Source organism: Osmerus eperlanus, chromosome 14 (assembly GCF_963692335.1).
Source record: "Osmerus eperlanus chromosome 14, fOsmEpe2.1, whole genome shotgun sequence".
NCBI classification, from domain to species: domain Eukaryota; kingdom Metazoa; phylum Chordata; class Actinopteri; order Osmeriformes; family Osmeridae; genus Osmerus; species Osmerus eperlanus.
The window spans coordinates 16,163,396-16,183,690 of record NC_085031.1 but is presented as its reverse complement, the minus strand read 5'-3'; the positions used below and the strand labels follow the sequence as shown (position 1 = coordinate 16,183,690).

The 20,295-nt window shown below is 46.0% G+C and overlaps 2 protein-coding genes across 3 annotated transcripts; one reads left to right on the top strand and one right to left on the bottom strand.

Annotated features, from left to right (window-relative positions):
* The first annotated feature begins 2,626 nt into the window (after window positions 1-2,626).
* LOC134034325 (von Willebrand factor A domain-containing protein 7-like) lies at window positions 2,627-11,236 on the top strand. Its single transcript, XM_062478812.1, has 17 exons — window positions 2,627-2,721; window positions 3,834-4,050; window positions 4,157-4,358; window positions 4,601-4,686; window positions 4,813-4,906; window positions 5,328-5,456; window positions 5,757-5,943; window positions 6,333-6,502; window positions 7,156-7,268; window positions 7,413-7,529; window positions 7,766-7,972; window positions 8,114-8,246; window positions 8,371-8,520; window positions 8,695-8,787; window positions 8,913-9,187; window positions 9,314-9,613; window positions 9,742-11,236. Exons 2-17 carry the CDS (start codon window positions 3,859-3,861, stop codon window positions 10,204-10,206), a joined length of 2,913 nt encoding a protein of 970 aa, XP_062334796.1. The 5' UTR covers window positions 2,627-2,721; window positions 3,834-3,858; the 3' UTR covers window positions 10,207-11,236.
* A 1,279-nt stretch (window positions 11,237-12,515) lies between these two features.
* LOC134034353 (CD209 antigen-like protein B) lies at window positions 12,516-16,514 on the bottom strand. 2 transcript variants are annotated; one of them, XM_062478873.1, is made up of 6 exons: window positions 15,990-16,514; window positions 15,677-15,778; window positions 15,164-15,526; window positions 13,861-13,997; window positions 13,319-13,422; window positions 12,516-12,969 (listed from the first exon to the last, which is right to left on the bottom strand). In XM_062478873.1, exons 1-6 carry the CDS (start codon window positions 16,399-16,401, stop codon window positions 12,804-12,806), a joined length of 1,284 nt encoding a protein of 427 aa, XP_062334857.1. In that variant the 5' UTR covers window positions 16,402-16,514; the 3' UTR covers window positions 12,516-12,803. The 2 variants fall into 2 exon arrangements, 1 of the variants encoding a protein (XP_062334857.1); XR_009932223.1 differs by lacking the exon at window positions 13,861-13,997 and having other exon boundaries at window positions 12,831-12,969.
* Between the last annotated feature and the right edge of the window lie 3,781 nt (window positions 16,515-20,295).

Here is a 20,295-nt window from a genome sequence, read left to right as displayed (position 1 = left end):
TTGGACCCAAACGCAGGGGAGTCGGCAGGCATGGCAGAAACAAGGGTTTTATTCTCAAAACTGGGAACAGATAGGGTACTCACACGGACAGGTATGGTAAGGACAAGACAAAGACTGGACACAAAACAGGAACCTAAATACACACCCAAATGACACAGGTGGACACTGACGCTAACGGGACAGGTGAAGACAATGACAGGGAAACACTAGGGCAGGACAAAAAACTGAAACTGGGGGGGGCACGGCTGTGGCCGTGACAGTACCCCCCTCTCAAGGGACGTCACCGGACGTCCCACAAGGCCGGAGCAGGTCCGGGGGTCGGCCCGGAGGCAGGGCAGAGGGTCGGGGCAGGTCCAGGGACCGGCCCGGAGGCTGGGCAGAGGGTCGGGGCAGGTCCGGGGGTCGACCCGGACGCAGGGCAGAAGGCCGGCGGCCCGGAGCAGGTCCAGGGAACCACCCGGGGGCAGGACGGGCACAGGGGACGGGCACAGGAGACGCCTGGGAGCGCGGACGAGGGGGCGCCTGGGAGCGCGGACGAGGGGGCGCGGACGAGGGGGCGCCTGGGAGCGCGGACGAGGGGGCGCCTGGGAGCGCGGACGAGGGGGCGCCTGGGAGCGCGGGCACGGTGGCAGGCTCCGGCCAGGAGTCCTCGGGCGGAGGAGGAGGGGGGGGCCAGGAGTCCTCGGGCGGAGGAGGAGGGGGCACAGGGCAGGACCGAGGCAGGGGCACAGGGCAGGACCGAGGCAGGGGCACAGGGAAGGACCGAGGCAGGGGCACAGGGCAGGACCGAGGCTGGGGCACAGGGCAGGACCGAGGCCGGGTACCGGCGGCAGGCGGCCGAGACCCCCCGGCAGGAACAGCCTCGGTGCTCCGGGTGCTGGGCGGCACAACCTTGTTCGTCCGGGCGCAGGGCGGCACAACCTCAGAATGAGGCAGGGGCACAGGGCAGGATCGAGGCAGGGGCCCAGGGCAGGACCGAGGCTGGAGTCGGGGTTCAGGCTGGGGCTGGAGCCGGGGTAGGAACCAGGACTTGGGGTGGGCCCTCCGCTGCAGGCTTCGGGGTCCACCAAAAGCAAGTCGGGTCCCTAGGAAAGGGTTCGGGGAACTCTCTGCTGGGTCCATTTGTGGTCCTTCTGTCACGACGTGAGGTGGTGTTGGACCCAAACGCAGGGGAGTCGGCAAGCATGGCAGAAACAAGGGTTTTATTCTCAAAACTGGGAACAGATAGGGTACTCACACGGACAGGTATGGTAAGGACAAGACAAAGACTGGACACAAAACAGGAACCTAAATACACACCCAAACGACACACAGGTGGACACAATGACGCTAACGAGACAGGTGAAGACAATGACAGGGAAACACTAGGGCAGGACAAAAAACTGAAACTGGGGGGGGCACGGCTGTGGCCGTGACAAAAAGTGCAATTTTCTGTGTCCTTTGTTACCTCAATGTCACAAATGTGTGTGTATCTCACTTTTGCATGTGTGTCAATCATGCATGTGTTTGTGTGGGCCGACACACATTTGTGTGCCTGTGTGTGGTCTGCTCTGTGGGTTGGTGAGTCATATTTATAGAGAACTGCTCACACCAAGATACTCACCTATTACTGTGTGTGTGTGTTGCACTGAGACCCTTTAAGGAAACGATTCTGTGCATTTTATGTTTAAACATGTCCAACTACTGTATTTAAGCACTCTTGAGAGAGAGAGTCTTCACTCATGCTAGCCACTCTGTTGTGGATTGGTTTCATGATCCGACGTCGAGCTAATAAAACCAAGTCAACCCTTTTCCAATTGTCGTGCCTCTTTCCGGCCTGACTCTATCTCTACCTGTCTCTTTGTTCCTGTCTCTCTCTACTTGTCTCTCTCAATACTCTAACTATGCCAAGAGGCATGGTTTTGGTTGTTTGGCCAATGTAAAAAACCCTAGATAAGTGATATGTAACTTTCTCTTATCATCGCAACCAGGAGTGACTGACAACAAAAGAGCGGACAGTGAGAATACACACTCTCACACAAACACACACACACACTCTCACACAAACACACACACACATTCTCTCTCACACACACACACACACACACACACACACACACACACACACACACACACACACACACACACACTCTCACACAAACACACACACACACATTCTCTCTCACACACTCACACACACACATATACACACTTTCACACAAACACACACACATATTCTCTCTCACACACACACACACACACTCTCTCACACACACACACACACACACACACACACTCTCACACACACACACACACACACACACACACACACACTCTCACACAAACACACACACATATTCTCTCTCACACACACACACACACACACTCTCACACAAACACACACACATATTCTCTCTCTCTCTCTCTCTCTCTCTCACACACACACACACACACACACACACACACACACACACACACACACATATACACACTTAAAAATCAGACAACGCTAGAATACACAGCCTCGCGAGAAGGGGAGGCAAATACACCTGCTCAATAAATACACACACTCTGTCTGAAGCACATTCGCACACACTCTGACTGAAGCACAATCGCACACACTCTGACTGAAGCACATTCGCACACACTCTGACTGAAGCACAATCGCACACACTCTGACTGAAGCACATTCGCACATACTTGAACTCTTAGTCAAGGTCTGGACCCCACCTCTTCTCACAGGTATGCCTCTGTTTTAACTCAAATATGATACAACAATGTGTTTAGTCTTTGTTTTAGATTCACTTTTGGATTGCTGTGATTTTTAAATTTTTATAACAGTGTTGCTGTTTCCAAGTATAATAGTTTTACTTTAGCCGATTGTACTGTACGAGTGACACTTTAGATTAGATTAGATTAGATTCAACTTTATTGTCATTGCACAGAGTACAGTAGTGAGGCAACGAAATGCAGTTTAGCATCTAACCAGAAGTGGAAAAACAGCAAAAAGTGCAGAGCATGGCATGTGTAAAGTGCAATAAGTGAACAAATAGACACAAATAGACAGTAAATACAAACAGCAATTGGGACAAGAATAGCAGCAATGAATAAGAAGTGTAAATAAGTATGCAAAGTGCAGGTGCAATGTAGGCAAAGTGCTGGTGCAATGTAGAAGGAATGTAGATGTTTAAAGGTAGGCTGAGACAGGTGATGCCAGGTGTTGGCAGTTGGTCTGACTGGGCTTGTTTGCCCAGATAAGACCTCCTGATACCCATGGTGTAGTGAGGTCTGGAGATAGGGGAATACTCTAGTACAGTGGATATCAAACCTGGTCCTCCTGCCCTTTATGTTTAAAACGTTTCCCTGCTCCGACACACCTGATGAATGGGTCGTTATTAAGCTCTGTGGAAGCCTGATAATGATTGTACATTTGAATCAGGTGTGTTGGAGCAGGTAAAACATCTAAAACATACAGGACAGCGGACCTCAAGGACCAGGATTGAACACTCCTGCTCTAGCATATTCTTGCATACTTTACTATATTCTAATAGTGAATTTCCTTAAATTCCTAAAACAGTTTAGTGGAAGTTGACACAACTGCACTGTGTGTCTGTGAAAACAAATGTGGGTATATCTCTGTGTAGTACCATCGATTACAGCTCTGGATTTAATCTTGTTTAGTAGATCGAAAGAGGGAGTGGGAGAGGAGGAGAGAGAAGAGAGGGAGAGAGAAGAGAGGGAGGCAAAGAGGAAGGGAAGAGAGAGATAGAGAAAGAGGGAGAAATAAAACAGGTTGATAGAGCCTGTATTAGACAATTCATCACCTCCTGGTCCTGGGATCTCCTCCCCCGTAGGTGTGCAGAGCTCCTGTCTGCTGCCATGACTTCCTCCCTCCTCTGGGTGGCGCTGTGTCTTCTCCTCCCAAGCCCCTTCAGGGCCTTCAAACCCCTCTTCTCCCTGGACGGGGACTCCCTCACCCACCGCCAGATCACGGTGAGGGCCGTCCTGCGGAAGACAGCCGAGGCCTGCCAATCCCTCGCCACGGCCGAGGGGCGGGGCTTCAGCTTGACGGTGAGCGGTCCGGTTGGAGGGTAGATCATTTAATGCCATCAATCAACCGATCAATTAAATACTTTCAATTAAGTAATTAACCAATCAAAACCCTCCTGGCCTCCAGATTGATGACAGCCTGACGGTGACTAAGGTTCAGAGGGCGTGTTCCTCCGACGGCTCAGCCCTCCTTTCCTTCATCGCGTTCCACACCGCCGTTGCCAAACTGTATTTTAGCAACGCGCTTGTGGACGTCGCCATGGCGCTGAGTGAGAAGCATCACTTTGATGACGAGGCGTTCTCGGGAGGCCGTGATGTCATAACCTCAGGTAGGGAGGAGGGAGGGAAGGAGGGAGGAGTGGGAGTAGAGAGAGGGAGGCGGGGGGAGGGAGGAGGGAAGAGGGAGGGAGGAAAGAGGGGGAGCAGAGAGAGGGGGATGGAGATGGGGAGGGGGGTGGCAATTAATTAGCTGCAGATCTATATGTACTATCTGCTCTACTCTACTCGACTCTGTTCTACTCCATGCTACTCTGCTCTCCTCCTGATGCTACTGTGCTCTACTCTGTTCTAGGAGTATCTGCCGTGAAGGAGAGTGTGAAAGCTCAGCGCTTCCTCTCAGGCAGACTGGTTCTGGGACGCGTCTGTCACACACTGCAGGTGAGGAAGAGGAGGAGGAGGAAGAAGAGGAGGAAGACAGTCTGTGATAACTATATAGATTATGAATACAGTGATGAATTCGGATTATGTTGATGATCATGATGACATGTGTGTGTGTGTATGTAGGATTTTTACAGTCACAGTAACTGGGTGGAGCTGGGAAACAGGGTCCCTTACACAACCCTCATACGACCTGACCTTCCTCTCTCCAACCTGGCAGGTGTGTGTGTGATACGGAATGCATATTTCTGTATGTTTCTGACAAAGCAAATGAGTGATTGAGTGTGCGAGCGATTGAGAAACAATCTACTCATAGACAACAGTGTTTCTGTTCGAAATGAAAGAAGGTTGAGTCAGTGTGTCAGTGTCAACATTTTTCCCCACCTGCCATTCATCGATTCACCTATCAGATCGGAGTTCAGTTGTTTGGATGTCCACTAACCTCCCCAACACACATTCCTGTCACTCAGCACACAAAACCTGCTCATAGGACAGACACACACACACACGCACGTACACACTCACACTCTCCCTCTACTGATGAACCAGTTTTTCCGCTAACAGAATTTACAATGGTTATCCTTGAGTTCACACACACAAATACACAAATATAGTTTTGATTAGCTGCTCCCTGTTCCCAGACCCCAGTACTCCGACTTGTAGGAACTGTGTGGCAGGAAACTGTAGTGACAACATCCTGTCTGAGGTTCTACAGCAGGGCCTGCTCACATCAGGGTACTTCAACCTTTTGTCCTCCGCCAAGCCTGCAGGTACACACACACACACACACTCAAATACACATACTCATTCACACACACACACTCTCATATACATACTCATACACACTCACACACACACTCACACACTCAAATACACATACTCATTCACACACACACACACACACACACACAGACAGACAGACACACACACCCTCATATACATACTCATACACACACACACACACACTCTCATATACATACTCATACACACTCACACCCACACCTACACTCAAACACACACACACTGATACTCACACACACACATACCTCACACGCACGTTCCCCCTGCAGGTAAATGCAGTCACGGGGGCTTGTTCGACCAGACCAGTGGTCAGGATGCGGTGGGAGGGATCAACAAGGATGACGTGGGTGCAAGTCATGGTCACATGCACCATGTGGCGGCGGAGGTGGCGGTTGACGCTACGACAGAGCTGCTAGAGGACCTCAGGGCCTTCGCTGGTGACCGAGACTTCCTACGGTAACCTGAAGAGGACACAGTTAAGAGTTTGGAACTGAGAGTCTAGAATTTAGAATTTGGAACTGAGAGTTTAGAATTTAGAATTTGGAACTGAGAGTCTAGAATTTAGAATTTGGAACTGAGAGTTTAGAATTTAGAATTTGGAACTGAGAGTCTAGAATTTAGAATTTGGAACTGAGAGTTTAGAATTTAGAATTTGGAACTGAGAGTTTAGAATTGAAACGGAAGAACTGAGAGTTTAAGAACTGAGAGTTTAGAATAGAGAGTTTAGAATAGAGAGTTTAGAATAGAGAGTTTAGAATAGAGAGTTTAGAATTCTCTACAGGATGAGGAAGTGTTCTCTTGTTGGTGAGGCTCACACAGTTTCTGTCTGTCTGTCTCCCCCGCAGTCTGATGGGCCTATCCCAGTCCTCGGTGTTGTGTTTCGTCATCGACACCACAGGCAGCATGAAGGATGACATTGCAGAGGCCAAGCGTGTCTCCTTCTCCATCATCGACAGCAGGAGAGGAAGCCAGCAGGAGCCCTCCGCCTACATCCTGGTGCCCTTCAACGACCCTGGTAGGGCTGAGAGTATGTGTGTGCGCCTGTGTGTGCACCTATGTGTGTGCGCCTGTGTGTGCACCTATGTGTGTGCGCCTGTGTGTGTGCGCCTGTGTGTGCACCTGTGTGTGTACGCCTGTGTGTGTGCGCCTGTGTGTGCACCTGTGTGTGTACGCCTGTGTGTGCGCCTGTGTGTGTGTGTGTGCGCCTGTGTGTGTGCCTGTGTGTGTGTGCGCCTGTGTGTGTGTGTGTGTGCCTGTGTGTGTGCCTGTGTGGGTGTGCCTGTGTGTGTGCCTGTGTGTGCGCCTGTGTGTGCGCCTGTGTGTGCGCCTGTGTGTGTGTGCCTGTGTGTGCGCCTGTGTGTGTGCGCCTGTGTGTGCCTGTGTGTGTGTGCCTGTGTGTGTGTGCCTGTGTGTGCGCCTGTGTGTGTGTGCGCCTGTGTGTGTGCCTGTGTGTGTGCCTATGTGTGCCTGTGTGTGTGCCTGTGTGTGCCTGTGTGTGCCTGCCTGTGTGTGCCTGTGTGTGCCTGTGTGTGTGCGCCTGTGTGTGCGCCTGTGTGGATCGGACCGACCATTCTCGATTATTCTGTCATTCAACTCAAAAGACACAACTGAGGTTTTTAAGGTTGTGTTTGTTCACTTGGGTTTTGTAATCTCGTTGTGTGTGCGTAGGTTTTGGCCCTTTATTAATGACCACAGATGCCAACATTTTCAAGCAGAAGATCAATGAGCTGCAAGCAAAAGGCGGCGGGGACATACCAGAATTATGTCTGTCTGGACTACAGGTGTGTGTGTTTGTCTGGACTTTAGGTTTGTGTGCGTCTTGACCTTAGGTGTGTGTGTGTGTAATTTGTTCTGTTTTAGATGACTATTTGTAATTTGTGTGTGCATTTGTGTGTATGTAACGACTCACTGTGTGTGATTCCCAGCTTGCCCTCACAGGGGCACCTCCGTCTTCTGAGATCTTTGTGTTCACGGATGCTCCGGCCAAAGACGTCGCCTTGAAGAGCACAGTCACTGCCCTCATAGAGAGCACCAAGTCTGTGGTGAGCTCTCCACCTCCCCTCTCTCTCTCTCTCTCTCTCTCTGTCCTTTCTCACTTTCTCTCCAATCTCTCCTCTTTCTCTCTCTCTCTCTCTCTCTCTCTCTCTCTCTCTCTCTCTCTCTCTCTCGCTCTCTCTCTCTCTCTCTCTCTCTCTGTCTCTCTGTCTGTTCTTTGCCAAACTCCTCTCTCTTCTTCTCCACAACTCATTCCTCCCTTCCTCTCCTCTCCCTCCTCAAGGTGACCTTCATGTTGACTGACAATCTCCGCTCCAGCCGCCGGCGTCGTAGGGACACGGTGGGCGGGACTTCCAACCGTCTGGCCGAATCGGACGCCCAGCTGTACCGGGACCTGGCCCGGGCCTCAGGAGGGCAGGCCATCGAGGTCACCAAGGCCGAACTCCCCCAGGCCACCAGCGTCATCCAGGACGCCTCCGGCAACGCTCTGGTACTCTGGTGCCTACTGACAATACTCATATATACTCAATACACTCTGGTCTATACTTAATATGTTCTGGTCTATACTTACTATGTTCCGGCACCACATTCTTACTATACTCTGGTCTGTACTTTGTACTTGATACCACAGGTGACAGTATTCCAGGTCTCCAGAACACCAGGAAAGCCTGAGAACTTCACCTTCAGTGTGGACAGCTCCATTCAGAACCTGACCATCTACATCACTGGAGGATCCCTGTCCTTCACCATGAGCAGCCCAACAGGTGTGTGTGTGTGTGTGTGTGTGTGTCTGAAGACTGTTCAGGCCAGGGGCTGTGTATTACTGCACAGTGTGTTTGTGTGTGTGGGTGTGTAACCAAGTGCATGTGTGTGTAACCAACCTTCCAGGTGTGTCTCAGAACAGCCAGACCAGCGGTCCTTTGGGTACCATGGCAACCGTGGGAAACCTTCGCCGCATCAGGCTCAACAGCGCCAACCAGACAGGATCATGGGAAATCTGTATCATCTCAACGGAATCCTATACACTGAAGGTCATAGGTCAGCAATATCCCAATGTTAGGTAACTGTTTTCTTCCTGAGAGGTCCTCCAGCACAATTCACAGGCTGTGTGTCACTGTGTGTGTGTGTGTGTGTGTGTGTGTGTGTGTGTGTGTGTGTGTGTGTGTGTGTGTGTGTGTGTGTGTGTGTGTGTGTGTGTGTGTGTTTTTCCAGGCCAGAGCTCTTTTAATTTCATTTACAATTTTGTGGAGGAAAACACTGGAGCTCATGGAGACTTCAGTCTGAAAGAGGGACGTCCTCTCTCAGGTAAGATCATCATCAACAGTCATCCCAATCATGGTCACCTACTAGCAGAGTAGCACAGTTTGTAAATGATCAAGTTTTTGAGTCTTTTGTTTGTCTTTTTTCGATTTCTCTCCTCCCTTACCAAGGCGCCAATGTCAGCCTGTTGGTGACGGTGACAGGAAGTGACACGGTCACGGTGTCAGAGGTCTCCCTGGTGGATGCCTCAGGGTCACGAGAGGTCAACGGAACCCTGAGGTCGCTAGGGGGAGGCAGCTTCCTGGTAACGCTGGCAGAAGTTCCGGAGGGGGAGTTTGCGGTGCGCCTGAGGGGGGAAGACAGCGCCCCCTCCAGGTCACAGCCAGGAAGTGGCTTCCAGAGACAGGCCTCCACACAAGTCAAGACCTCCAGCTTCTCTGTCACTGTGAGTACCCAGGGTCAAAGTTCACCACACCCACCTTTTAGTTAGGATTCTAGTAGAGGTCTACACTACCCATCTACTCCCTACCTCCTCATCTTCCTCCTCCTCCTCTTCCTCCTCCTCCCCAAGGCTCTGTCCAACTCCACGGTTCTAGAACCTGGTTCCACCGTCTCCCTCCGCTTCACGGTGACAGCCGCCAACGGAACCAGTGGAACGTTTGCCGTCCGTGCCACCAACGATCGCGGCTTCGTCTCCGCCTCCCTGGCCACCATCTCCACGACAATCGGGGGAACGGCCGAGGGCACGGTGACCCTGACGGCACCCGCGTCAACCGCCTCGGGAACGGACATCACCGTGACGATTGAGGTGGAGAACACTGGAACGTCAGACACCAACTACGCCGTCCTACAACTCTCCGTGGTCACCAAGGTAACGTGGAATGGAGGGATGTGAGGATGAGCGAAGGAGGAATTCTATCATATCCTTTTCGTCTATTCCTCTCCTCATCTCTTCTCACCCTCCTTGTCTTTCAATCCTCTTCCATTATCTCTCTCCAGATTACAGATTTTACCCCTCCCCAGTGCCAGGCAGTTACGGTATCGGCTTCCAACTGCCCTGTTGTCTGTAGCCATGGCGACGCCATCTGGGAGCTCTCCGCTAACGTCACCGATGGCAACGGCACCGGTGTGGACCGGGTCACCCTCCGCCTCGGCAACGGGACCCTCAATACCAGCACGGCGACCGGGGCCGGGGGGGAGAACGTCACGGTGGTGTCCTACACCGCCCCCTGCTGCTCCGACGCGGTGGAGCTCGTGGTCATCGACCGGGCAGGGAACGTCGGCAGGTGTGCGGCCTCAATCGGCAAAGCCGTTACCGCGACGACGCTCGCCACAACTCCGGCTCCCGGCGCCAATGTCACAGGCAGCCCTGTAGTTGCGACAACATCCTCTGGGGGGCGCTGCGCCTCTCTGTCCCTGGGGCTGGGTGTTGCGTTATGTCTGCTCCTGGGTGGTCTACTATAAAGAAGACTTAGAGAAGAGCTCGTCTCTGTTGCTGTTGAAATCAGGGTAGTGACCAGGGGAGTTTACATGTCCAGCACCCACAGATTTCAGATTTCTTACAATGTTTATATAAATATCATTTTAAGATGGGACCTCCCAAAAATATAATTCTGGCTCCGCTTTTTGTTGAATCAGAATCAGAAAGGGTTTTAATCGCCATGAAAGTTTGCACAGACAAGGAATTTACTTTGACAGGAAGGTGTATACATTCAACATTCACAGGAATCTTAACTTAATAAATATGTCTACTTATACTAAAGGTACAAAGTCTCACTAATCCTAAGGGGCTAGTATGTAAAATGTTGAATAAAAATATGAAATATTAAATGGCCATAATATACAATATAAAAATACAAATAGTGCTAAAAATACAAATAGTGCAAATTTGAATATGGAAAGGTGTTATTGTACAGATAGTGGTTAAAATTAATATGCATAAAATGTTGCCACCGTCTAAGTCGTCATACTGGCCCCATGCGAAGATGTGACAAGAATATTGAGCTTGTTATGTGTAAAGCAACGTTTTGAAGGAATAATGGATTTGGGTACAAATCAGTAAAGAGGTAACTGTGGTGTACGCATCTTTTTCTTTTACATACAACTGTCTGTTCTTGGTGTAAAATTAATATTGTGGATGTGATGTAGCATATTGATACAGTTCACAAAGCGAAAAAAGCTATTACTGTAAGCACGATCGAACTAAGCTGTAAAACGTGGGTCATTATGTATATATATATATTCAAAATATGTACCGCGTATCACTATGTCTATGTGACTTCTTTTTTTTCTGCCTCTGTTGTTCTTCCTCTTTTTCGGAACTGTTAGCAGGGTCACTACTCACTTCAACCACTAGAGGTCCTCACATCTCCACTCAGCACAGCAACCGTAGCTAGGAAGTGATCTGGTTCTATTTTCATTTTGGCTGTCATGTCTTTTGGATTTTATTAATCAAAGCAATTTGAAATATATTAAATGAAAGAAAGATTTTTAACAGTTTGTTTAACAGTTTACCAATAAAAGTATATAATCTGCGTTTAAGTCTGTTACAGTCTGAGACGGTCGTTGGGCTATGCTGCCGTTTTGTGTGTGGGTTTTGTGAAAGACATTTTGGGCCTATGTACAATGAATGTGTTTTAAAATAAGTTTACAGTTGGTTAAGAAGCTTGATACAATGAATGTTGATTCAACTCCATTTGGTAGAGATGCAATTTGCAGTTTTATAACAACTAACTAGGAGACGTGAAGTCTAAGAGACGGAAAGTCTTGGTGACCAGGTATAAGCTGCAACTATTTTCATGAAGATCCTTCGTTTTCATCAGGTAATTGCTAATGACGTGATGCTGTTATGGGGATAGATCTGATGTATGGGAAACTGTCTACTTTTCGAAACAGAGCTACTTTTCGATTAGAATTAGCACTCATCATTACACAATATATGCTTCTGTGGGGTAGGCAGTAGGAACACATAAGTATGAATGAACAATACACGAGAAAACATAATAAGGCAATAGCTGATGTACTGATTGTGATTAGCATACACAAATACAAAATCTCTGATTTCTCCCACAATCAATGACACAAACAGCCACTGTAACTCATTATATAATCTACTCTGTTAGCCATTAGGAAGCTACAACGAAACCTGTACTAACTAAGCAGGTTAGCAGTCCAATGCAAGCAATAAGAAACTTAACATTGTATTTGATACTTTAGGCTATTAAACTTTTAAAGGTCTTTTAATTGACCTCAATGTACGATCACAGACTTTGTGACGTCACCTCAACCTTTAGGTGTGTTTGACTTCATGCAGCGCCGGCGGCGGCAACAGCCGGCTGACTTGAAGTAGCCAATCGCATTCCATGCTTCAAGTCTGCCGGCGCCGCCGGGCGCTGCATGAAGTTGAACACACCTATTGTCTCCAACTGGTGTCTCGCCGTGAGTTTGAACTCCCGAGAGTTGAACCAGGAAATATCGGCAAATGTTTTGAATGTTTGGAACGCACTGATAGTGGTGTATGATAGATTAAAGGCCTTTACACGTGTAGAACGACTGCTACTGTGATCCATAGCTAGCACTAAGCTCAGTAGCAGCAGTGTAACAAGCTAATGCTGGTGTGCTACCTCAGAGCTGGATGACTTGCAGTCAGGTAGTCAGTATTTCCCACACTGTCCCAGAGTCACTGAGCAGGGTCTGGTACACGGCTGATGTCGTAGAGACACACTGAAATGCAGGGTCAATGAGGAGTCCAGACAACATGACCAAAGGACTCTTTTATTTTATAAATGAATGTTGCTGGGAAGCTACAAACAGTTTAAGCCTATACAACTCATTATTACATCATCTACTCTGTTAGCCAATAGGGAGTGAAAGCTCATTATCACAGTTAATTCACTCATACGGCTATGACAGGTATTATAGACCTGACAATAATGTACCAGGAGCATTACTGTAAATGCATGAATAGAGAGATTACATAGATGGATGGATTAGTCAGACAGATGGATGGATAGACAGTGTAGTTAAATAACAATACAAAACCCCACCCTGAATCTCCATTATTAGATCCCTTTCTCACAGACCCAGTAATTACCCAATTCACATGTTTTATCATTCCATGTTTTAGGAGGAGGAACATCAGAAGGTGAGTAGTATATCTCAGCACAGTCCTCACCAACACTGCCTGGTGTGTTAGGGTAATTATCAGGCTGATTTCTGTACCAGTACCTACAGGGTTAAATAACAACACACAACCAGACAGTCACACACTGAGGTCCACATCTGGGTCATACAGTATTGGAAACCATTCTAAATCTGTTCAATTAGAGCTGTATATGTAAATACTATAGACTGTATACAGCCAATAGTGTGTGGACACCCATCAGCATGCTGACAGCCAGACGTTGTGTCCTTGGGCAATGCACTTCACCCTACTTGCCTCGGGGGAATGTCCCTGTACTTACTGTAAATTGCTCTGGATAAGAGCGTCTGCTAAATGACTAAATGTAAATGTAATTTCAATCCAAAAAAATGTTTTCTGTTAATACAGAAACTACAGAAAGAGTAGTTCTCTTACGTGGGTGTGGTCAGTGGAGTTCCGTCCACCCAGATAAAGTTCCCTTCTGTTACTGTGTCAGTCAGACCGATCCACACGTTCTTGTTGAGGTTATTGAGGAAATCCTGTCATGGAAGAGGATTAAGGAGCAGTTTTATTACCTTAATTTTGAATTTGACCTCATCCTGTACATTTCTGTTGTTCTCAGTCTTTCTTATTTTCCATTCCCTTCTTCCCCTCTTCCCCTCTTCCCCTCTTCCCCTCTTTCCCTCTTTCCCTCTTCCTCTCTCTCTCTCTCTCTCTCTCTCTCTCTCTCTCTCTCTCTCTCTCTCTCTCTCCCTCTCCCTCTCCCTCTCTCTCTCTCTCTCTCTCTCTCTCTCTCTCTCTCTCTCTCTCTCTCTCTCTCTCTCTCTCTCTCTCTCTCTCTCTCTCTCTCTCTCCCTCTCCCTCTCCCTCTCCCTCTCCCTCCCTCTCTCTCTCTCTCTCTCCTCTCTCTCTCTCTCTCTCTCTCTCTCTCTCTCCCTCCCTCTCTCTCTCTCTCTCTCTCTCTCTCTCTCTCTCACCTGTTCCTCTAGGCTGTTTATGATCACCAGGTCTGCTCCTCTCCCTCTACAGTCCTGTCTGCTGTCAGACCAGGTTTTCTGCTCAGTAGAGACGTAGTAACAGCTGCAGCCAAACCTGCTCCATCCATCTTGGCCCTCTGTTTGATGTCATTACAACACAGAATTGATATTTAGTTTTCAATATTTACAGTAGTAACAGCTACAACCAATCTTCAACCAATCTTCTGTGAGCCATCAAGAGAGTGCAGAACGCGTTTGTCCGTGTAATTTAACATGTGTTTGAACATCTTCTCAAAATTGCCATTATAGTAACAACAGCTTGCAGGCTACTCACAAACCCAAGGCGACAGGTGAACGATGCATGGCAGTTTATTAGCAACTCCTCAATCTTGTAATAATAACTCTTTCTTGTAAGTCGCTTTGGATAAAAGCGTCTGCTAAATGACTAAATGTAAATGTGAGTACTAATCCAAAAAGAATGTTCAAAGAAATCCTTTTTTAGTTGTTGACAAAAACTAATTTAAACCTCTGCGTTCAGGATGTTATTCCCAACAGAATAAACGTTTTAGTTCCAAACTAAAACAGATTCCTTTAGCACTATAACCTTTCACTAATCATGTTGTTATGATACTAATGCAAATGCGCAGTAACCAATTACAGACACTTTGAAATCCACAAATCAAATCATGTGTAGAATATAAACACCTTACCTTAAATAGCCTACACAATTATTACTGAATTATTTGTTACCTATCGAAATAGAATAATCAATATAAAAATACCAATATTCTTAACCAAAACTATGAACCAAATATTACCAATTACCTGAAACATTATTCAGATGAATCTGGCTCTTACACACTCACTCTCTCTTTCTTTTTTCTTTTTTTTCTCTTTCTGTCACTCGCTCTGCACTAAACCTGACCGGCAGCTGTGATTTGGAGTGCAGTTTTGACATTCCCTTTGTTGCACCTTCCAACACACCTACACACACACGTTCACACACACACACATCTCACAAACACGTCTCACTCACACACACACATCTCACACACACACATCTCACACACACACTCCCAAACACTTGGTTTTGGTTAACCATTTCTGTCAGTAACAACATCGTTTTTCCTTTGACACCCACTTTTGTCACAACCTAGAGCCAGATGTGACAAACACAATGAGTCATTAAGTCATTACAATAGCAATTGTTCTAGAGTTCAACGCATCATATTAACAATAACTTTTATTTCATACAGCTTACAATTATAAAGTATATTAATTAAAATTGTCCTTATGGACTTACCGCACAGCCTCCTCCTAAGGTCATCTCTCACTCTGGTCAGGTTGGTGTTACTCGTCTGTAACTGGTCTCTCACTCTGCTCAGGTTGGTGTTACTCGTCTGTAACTGGTCTCTCTCTCTGGTCAGGATGGTGTTACTGGCGTTCAGCTGGTCTCTCTCTCTGGTCAGGATGGTGTTACTGGCGTTCAGCTGGTCTCTCACTCTGGTCAGGTTGGTGTTACTGGTGTTCAGCTGGTCTCTCTCTCTGGTCAGGTTGGTGTTACTGGTGTTCAGCTGGTCTCTCTCTCTGGTTAGGATGGTGTAACTGGTCTGTAGTTGGTCTCTCTCCATAGTCTTTATGGTTTTGTCATAATTTACTCTGGTGACTGTTAAGGAAGAAGGAAGAGAGAATGATGCCTAATGTTACAATGATCTACAGAAATCATTAACATAATGTCTAATAGTGCCACAAATATATATATATATATGTATATATATATATATGAAATTATGTATGTTTAATTAGAAGCACTCACAGATGACTCCCAGTGCTATGATCCCAGCCAGTAGGAGAGCACACAGCAGCCCCAGACACACTGCTGCAGCTCTGGAGAGACTCCTCTCTGGACCCCCAGCACCTGGACACAGTGGGGACAGTTATGATCTGTGTGTGTGTGTGTGTGTGTGTGATGTGATTTAAAAGGAGCATAAAGTGGAAGGTAGAGGTAACCCAAAAGGCTACAGTTGTGTATTACATTTACATTTAGTCATTTAGCAGACGCTCGTATTAGTATGTTCAGTGTGTTTATGTTAATATATGTGTGTATGTAATTTGTGTGTGTGCTTTACCTGAGAGCTGATCTCCTGCTGTGTTCTCTGGTGTATCCTCAGCCTCTGAGCAGGGGTCGTGACCTCTGAGGGTGTCATCACTAACGTAGATGTCCACCATCCTCTCCTCCATCTCCCCCCCGTCAGACTTCACCTTCTGGGTCATGTCTGCATTATCATAGATGTCCTCTGACTTCACCTTCTGGGTCATGTCTGCATTATCATAGATGTCCTCTGACTTCACCTTCTGGGTCATGTCTGGTTTAGCGTAGATGTCATCCGACTCCACCTTCTGTGTCATGTCTGCATTATCATAGATGTCCTCTGACTTCACCTTCTGTATCATGTCTGCATTATCATAGATGTCCTCTGACTTCACCTTCTGCGTCATGTCTGGTTTGGCGTAGATGTCTTCCGACATGTTGGCTGCCATTCCTGTCTTTCCTGGTAATACTTTAGGTAGGTTATAGTTTAGATTATCATCTAGTAATACTACAACTGCAGTATCAGAGCTGCGTTTCAACGTCCACCATGCCAGACAGGCTTGTCCTCTGTGCTGTCAGTATGAGGGAGCTGGACAGTAAGAACTGACTGGAGCTGTTTGTTTCCCCTCTTTCAAACAGGTTTTTAGAAAGAGGAAGATTAGGTTTTCATTCACTATAACGTTGGGGAAGAAAGAGTTACTGTTCAATCCCTCATCATATTTCCAGTTATTATTAAAACCACATTAGGGGAACCTCGGTTGTTCACCAGTTAAGTGCGCGTACTGTGCAGGCTGAGTTCTTACCACTACCTGGGTTTGAATCCGGCTTTGCCCCTTTGCAGCATGTTGTCATGTAGACATGTGGAGGATCACAGAGGTGTGAATGCTATAGAACAAGAAAGCTACTTGAAGTCGGTCGGACAGTAACTGGGTCTGTGAGAGAGGGATCTAACAGTGGAGATCTACTGTGGGTTTTCTAAGCATTTAATTCTCCTGTGACATTATTGTCATTTCAATCATACAGTGTGATTGAAAGAACTGAGATCATTAGCTTTCACTTCTTATTGGCTAAGATAAAGTAGACTGTGACAAGTTACAGCGGCTTAGACTGTTCGTATCATCCCAGTGTTGGAGAAATGTGGGATTTCTGATGTGCTTTTCCCTCTTGCTGGAAGGGAAACAACATAAAATCCTATGTACATCATTTATTGTCATTTTGGGAAGACAACCCGTACTTCCGTAAAAAACGGTGAGCGAGTGAGCGAGAACTAACGTAACTGCTCGCTACCAGAAGTTGTTGACCTGGATTATGCAATGGGCGTATGCAAGCGGAAATGTCAGTTGAGACACCATCAACGTTATTTGAAGGAGGTGGGGGCTACTATTGGCGTTTCGGTCATGATGAACTAAAGGCAAAATATAATTTAAAAATTAGTAAGAATTTTTATGATTTACCAACAGTATATATAAATATTTTGGATATTTATTTTTCATATTTTATTTTTCATTGGTATGGCGGCCCACCTGCATTAGCCTAATGGACCACTAATGGGCGCAGCCCACAGGTTGGGAATCGCTGGCTAGTCTAATTAGCTTAGTACTAAATGAACCCTTAAATGTTGGGTCTCTTGGCTAATGCGTTCCACCCTAAACAACCTGACCTCCCGCCTATAGCTCTTGGTCCAAAAGCAAAAACTGTACACCTCAACACAATTAAACCGTATACATTTAAAGCACTTGTACAATTAAAACAGTTATTCAACTTGTGTTAAACAATAATTGACATGCTTCTTATTATTATTTTAAATGAAATCTAATTACATTTGGGGTTGATTCATTTATATAATTATTGTTCACCGTGCCCAATAGCTGAGAATGTGGTTACTTTGCATTACTTCTGGTAAACTTTTGTTTTGTTGTTACCATGTGCACTGTTTGTATGTTAATTTGGAAAAAGCGGCAGTTACATTAAGAACATTTAAATAATGAAGAAGTATAGATTGGCAGAATTTAACCTGTTGAGGACTGATGCTTCTGCTCTGTGTGTAAATCAATTTGATACTGTGTGTATCAAATTAACTGTCATGAATGCAGTGCCTCATATGAAAATTACAATAATTCTCTACAGAGAAACTCTGAAAATAGTCCATATACATATGCATGGAGCACAGTTCAAGCAAATATGCACGCAGAGACACACATTTATTAATGTATAAATGTGTGTGTCTGCGTGCATATTTGCTTGAACACATTTATACATACATTACAATACCATATATTTACTGCATGTGTAATATTATCCTAACTAAAAGTGACACACAGTAGAACTGTGTAGAAACATAGAGGATCTCGGACAGCAGAACACAGTCACGCTACCTCTGTACCTGTCCATGCTTATTAGTTACACGCCTCCTGATCTTCCTCTTTGCAAATAACTTCCCTTTGCTTAGAGGGAAACAAACAGCTCCAGTCAGTTCTTACTGTCCAGCTCCCTCATACTGACAGCACAGAGGACAAGCCTGTCTGGAATGGTGGACGTTGAAACGCAGCTCTGATACTGCAGTTGTAGTGTTACTAGATGATAATCGAAACTATAACCTACCTAAAGTATTAGGTAAGACAGGAATGGCAGCAAACACGTCGGAAGACATCTATGCCAAACCAGACATGACCCAGAAGGTGAAGTCAGATGACATTCTGTAATTCATGTATCTGGCTGGAATACAGATTAAAAAAATTGTCCTGGGATTTTATATAGTGAACTATCTGTCTATCCGTCTAACTGACTGACTATCTAATCGATCCATCTCCCTAATCTATCTATTCATACATTTACAGTAATGCTCCAGGTACATTATTGTCACGTCAATAATACCTGTCATAGCCGTATGAGTGAAATAACTGTGATAATGAGCTTTCATTCCTATTGGCTAACAAAGTAGATGATGTAATAATGAGTTGCATAGGCTTAAACTGTTTGTAGCTTTCCAGAAACATTCATTTACGAAATAAAAGAGTCCTTCGGCCATGTTGTCTGCACTCCTCATCGACCCTGCATTTCAACGTGTCTCTATGACATCACCCGTGTACCAGACTCTGACACATGCAACATGTGTCAATTCGCCAACCTATGGCTCATGACAAAAAGATTTGTGGCGATCTTGAGTAATCGGGCAGTTTAAAGAGAGAATAATAATATGAATAATATGAATAATACTATCATAACAATAGATTTCCTCCAGATGGATTTCCTCCAGATGGAGATACTTTTTCTCAGGATCTAGTGGTGCTTTAACCTCTGACTAGTCATTCGATCAATTATATCAATGTGTGAAGGTCAACCATGGTTTTTGTTATTATTAGAGAGTGGGACGGTGCCACTGGTTTATAGAATAATTTACCGTAGCAACAAAAAGGCCCAACATAAAACAACAACAAATTACAAAATTATATCAAGGTAAGTAAAGAACGTTCATATCCAATGATGCACTGGTAGTAATGGGACCACTAGAATTATTTATTTATACACATTAATGAACTTGCCTGATGACAGCTCACGAATTTCAGGCTTCAAGTCTGGCCACTCCACAGAAACTGCCCTCCTGTCAGTCACCACTGCCCTCCAGTCTGCCAGAGCGGCTTCAAGGTCATCCATCATCATTCTGCTGGACCTTTCTGCAGCGTTTGATACGGTTAACCATCAGATCCTGCTCGCTAGACTTTCTGAGATGGGCATCACACAGCTGTGTGACATTTAGAGTGGCGAAGTTGTGAATGTTGCGGGGATTTCACCACGTCGCAGTAAGAATCTGCACGTTAGCGTGGAGGCAAACTTTTACGGTCCTCAATGAAGAACCATTCAACAGCCCTTGGGCCGCATCAGCGTGACTTTCAATTTCCGCTATAGAAAGCCCACCTCGCCATGCACTTAACATTTCCAAGGAAGTGGAGATGATTTGGGTTTAGAAGTGAATTTCAGCATAATTGCTTCTTCTAAGAGATTGATATAAAATTGATATACATGTGTACATATATATGTATATATACATATATATATTAATCAGTGTCTGTGTCTTGGCTATTCAAGTCAGCAATCATCAGAAGATGCTAGTAGGTCAGATCTAAGACAGTGTGTTCCAGATCTGAGATGGAAGGAAGCAGTCTAATTCTATGCCCATCTAATTATATTCCAACTATATTAGATGTTATACACATTTTTATCATCCTTTTGTTGTGTGCTTCCTGTTTGTAACTCTCAGAGTCGTCTTGGCAACCCTTTTAACCGTGGATGTCTCTCCTTAAACTGTCTGTTTTTTTCCTTTTTATTTGAAAAGCATTCTCATT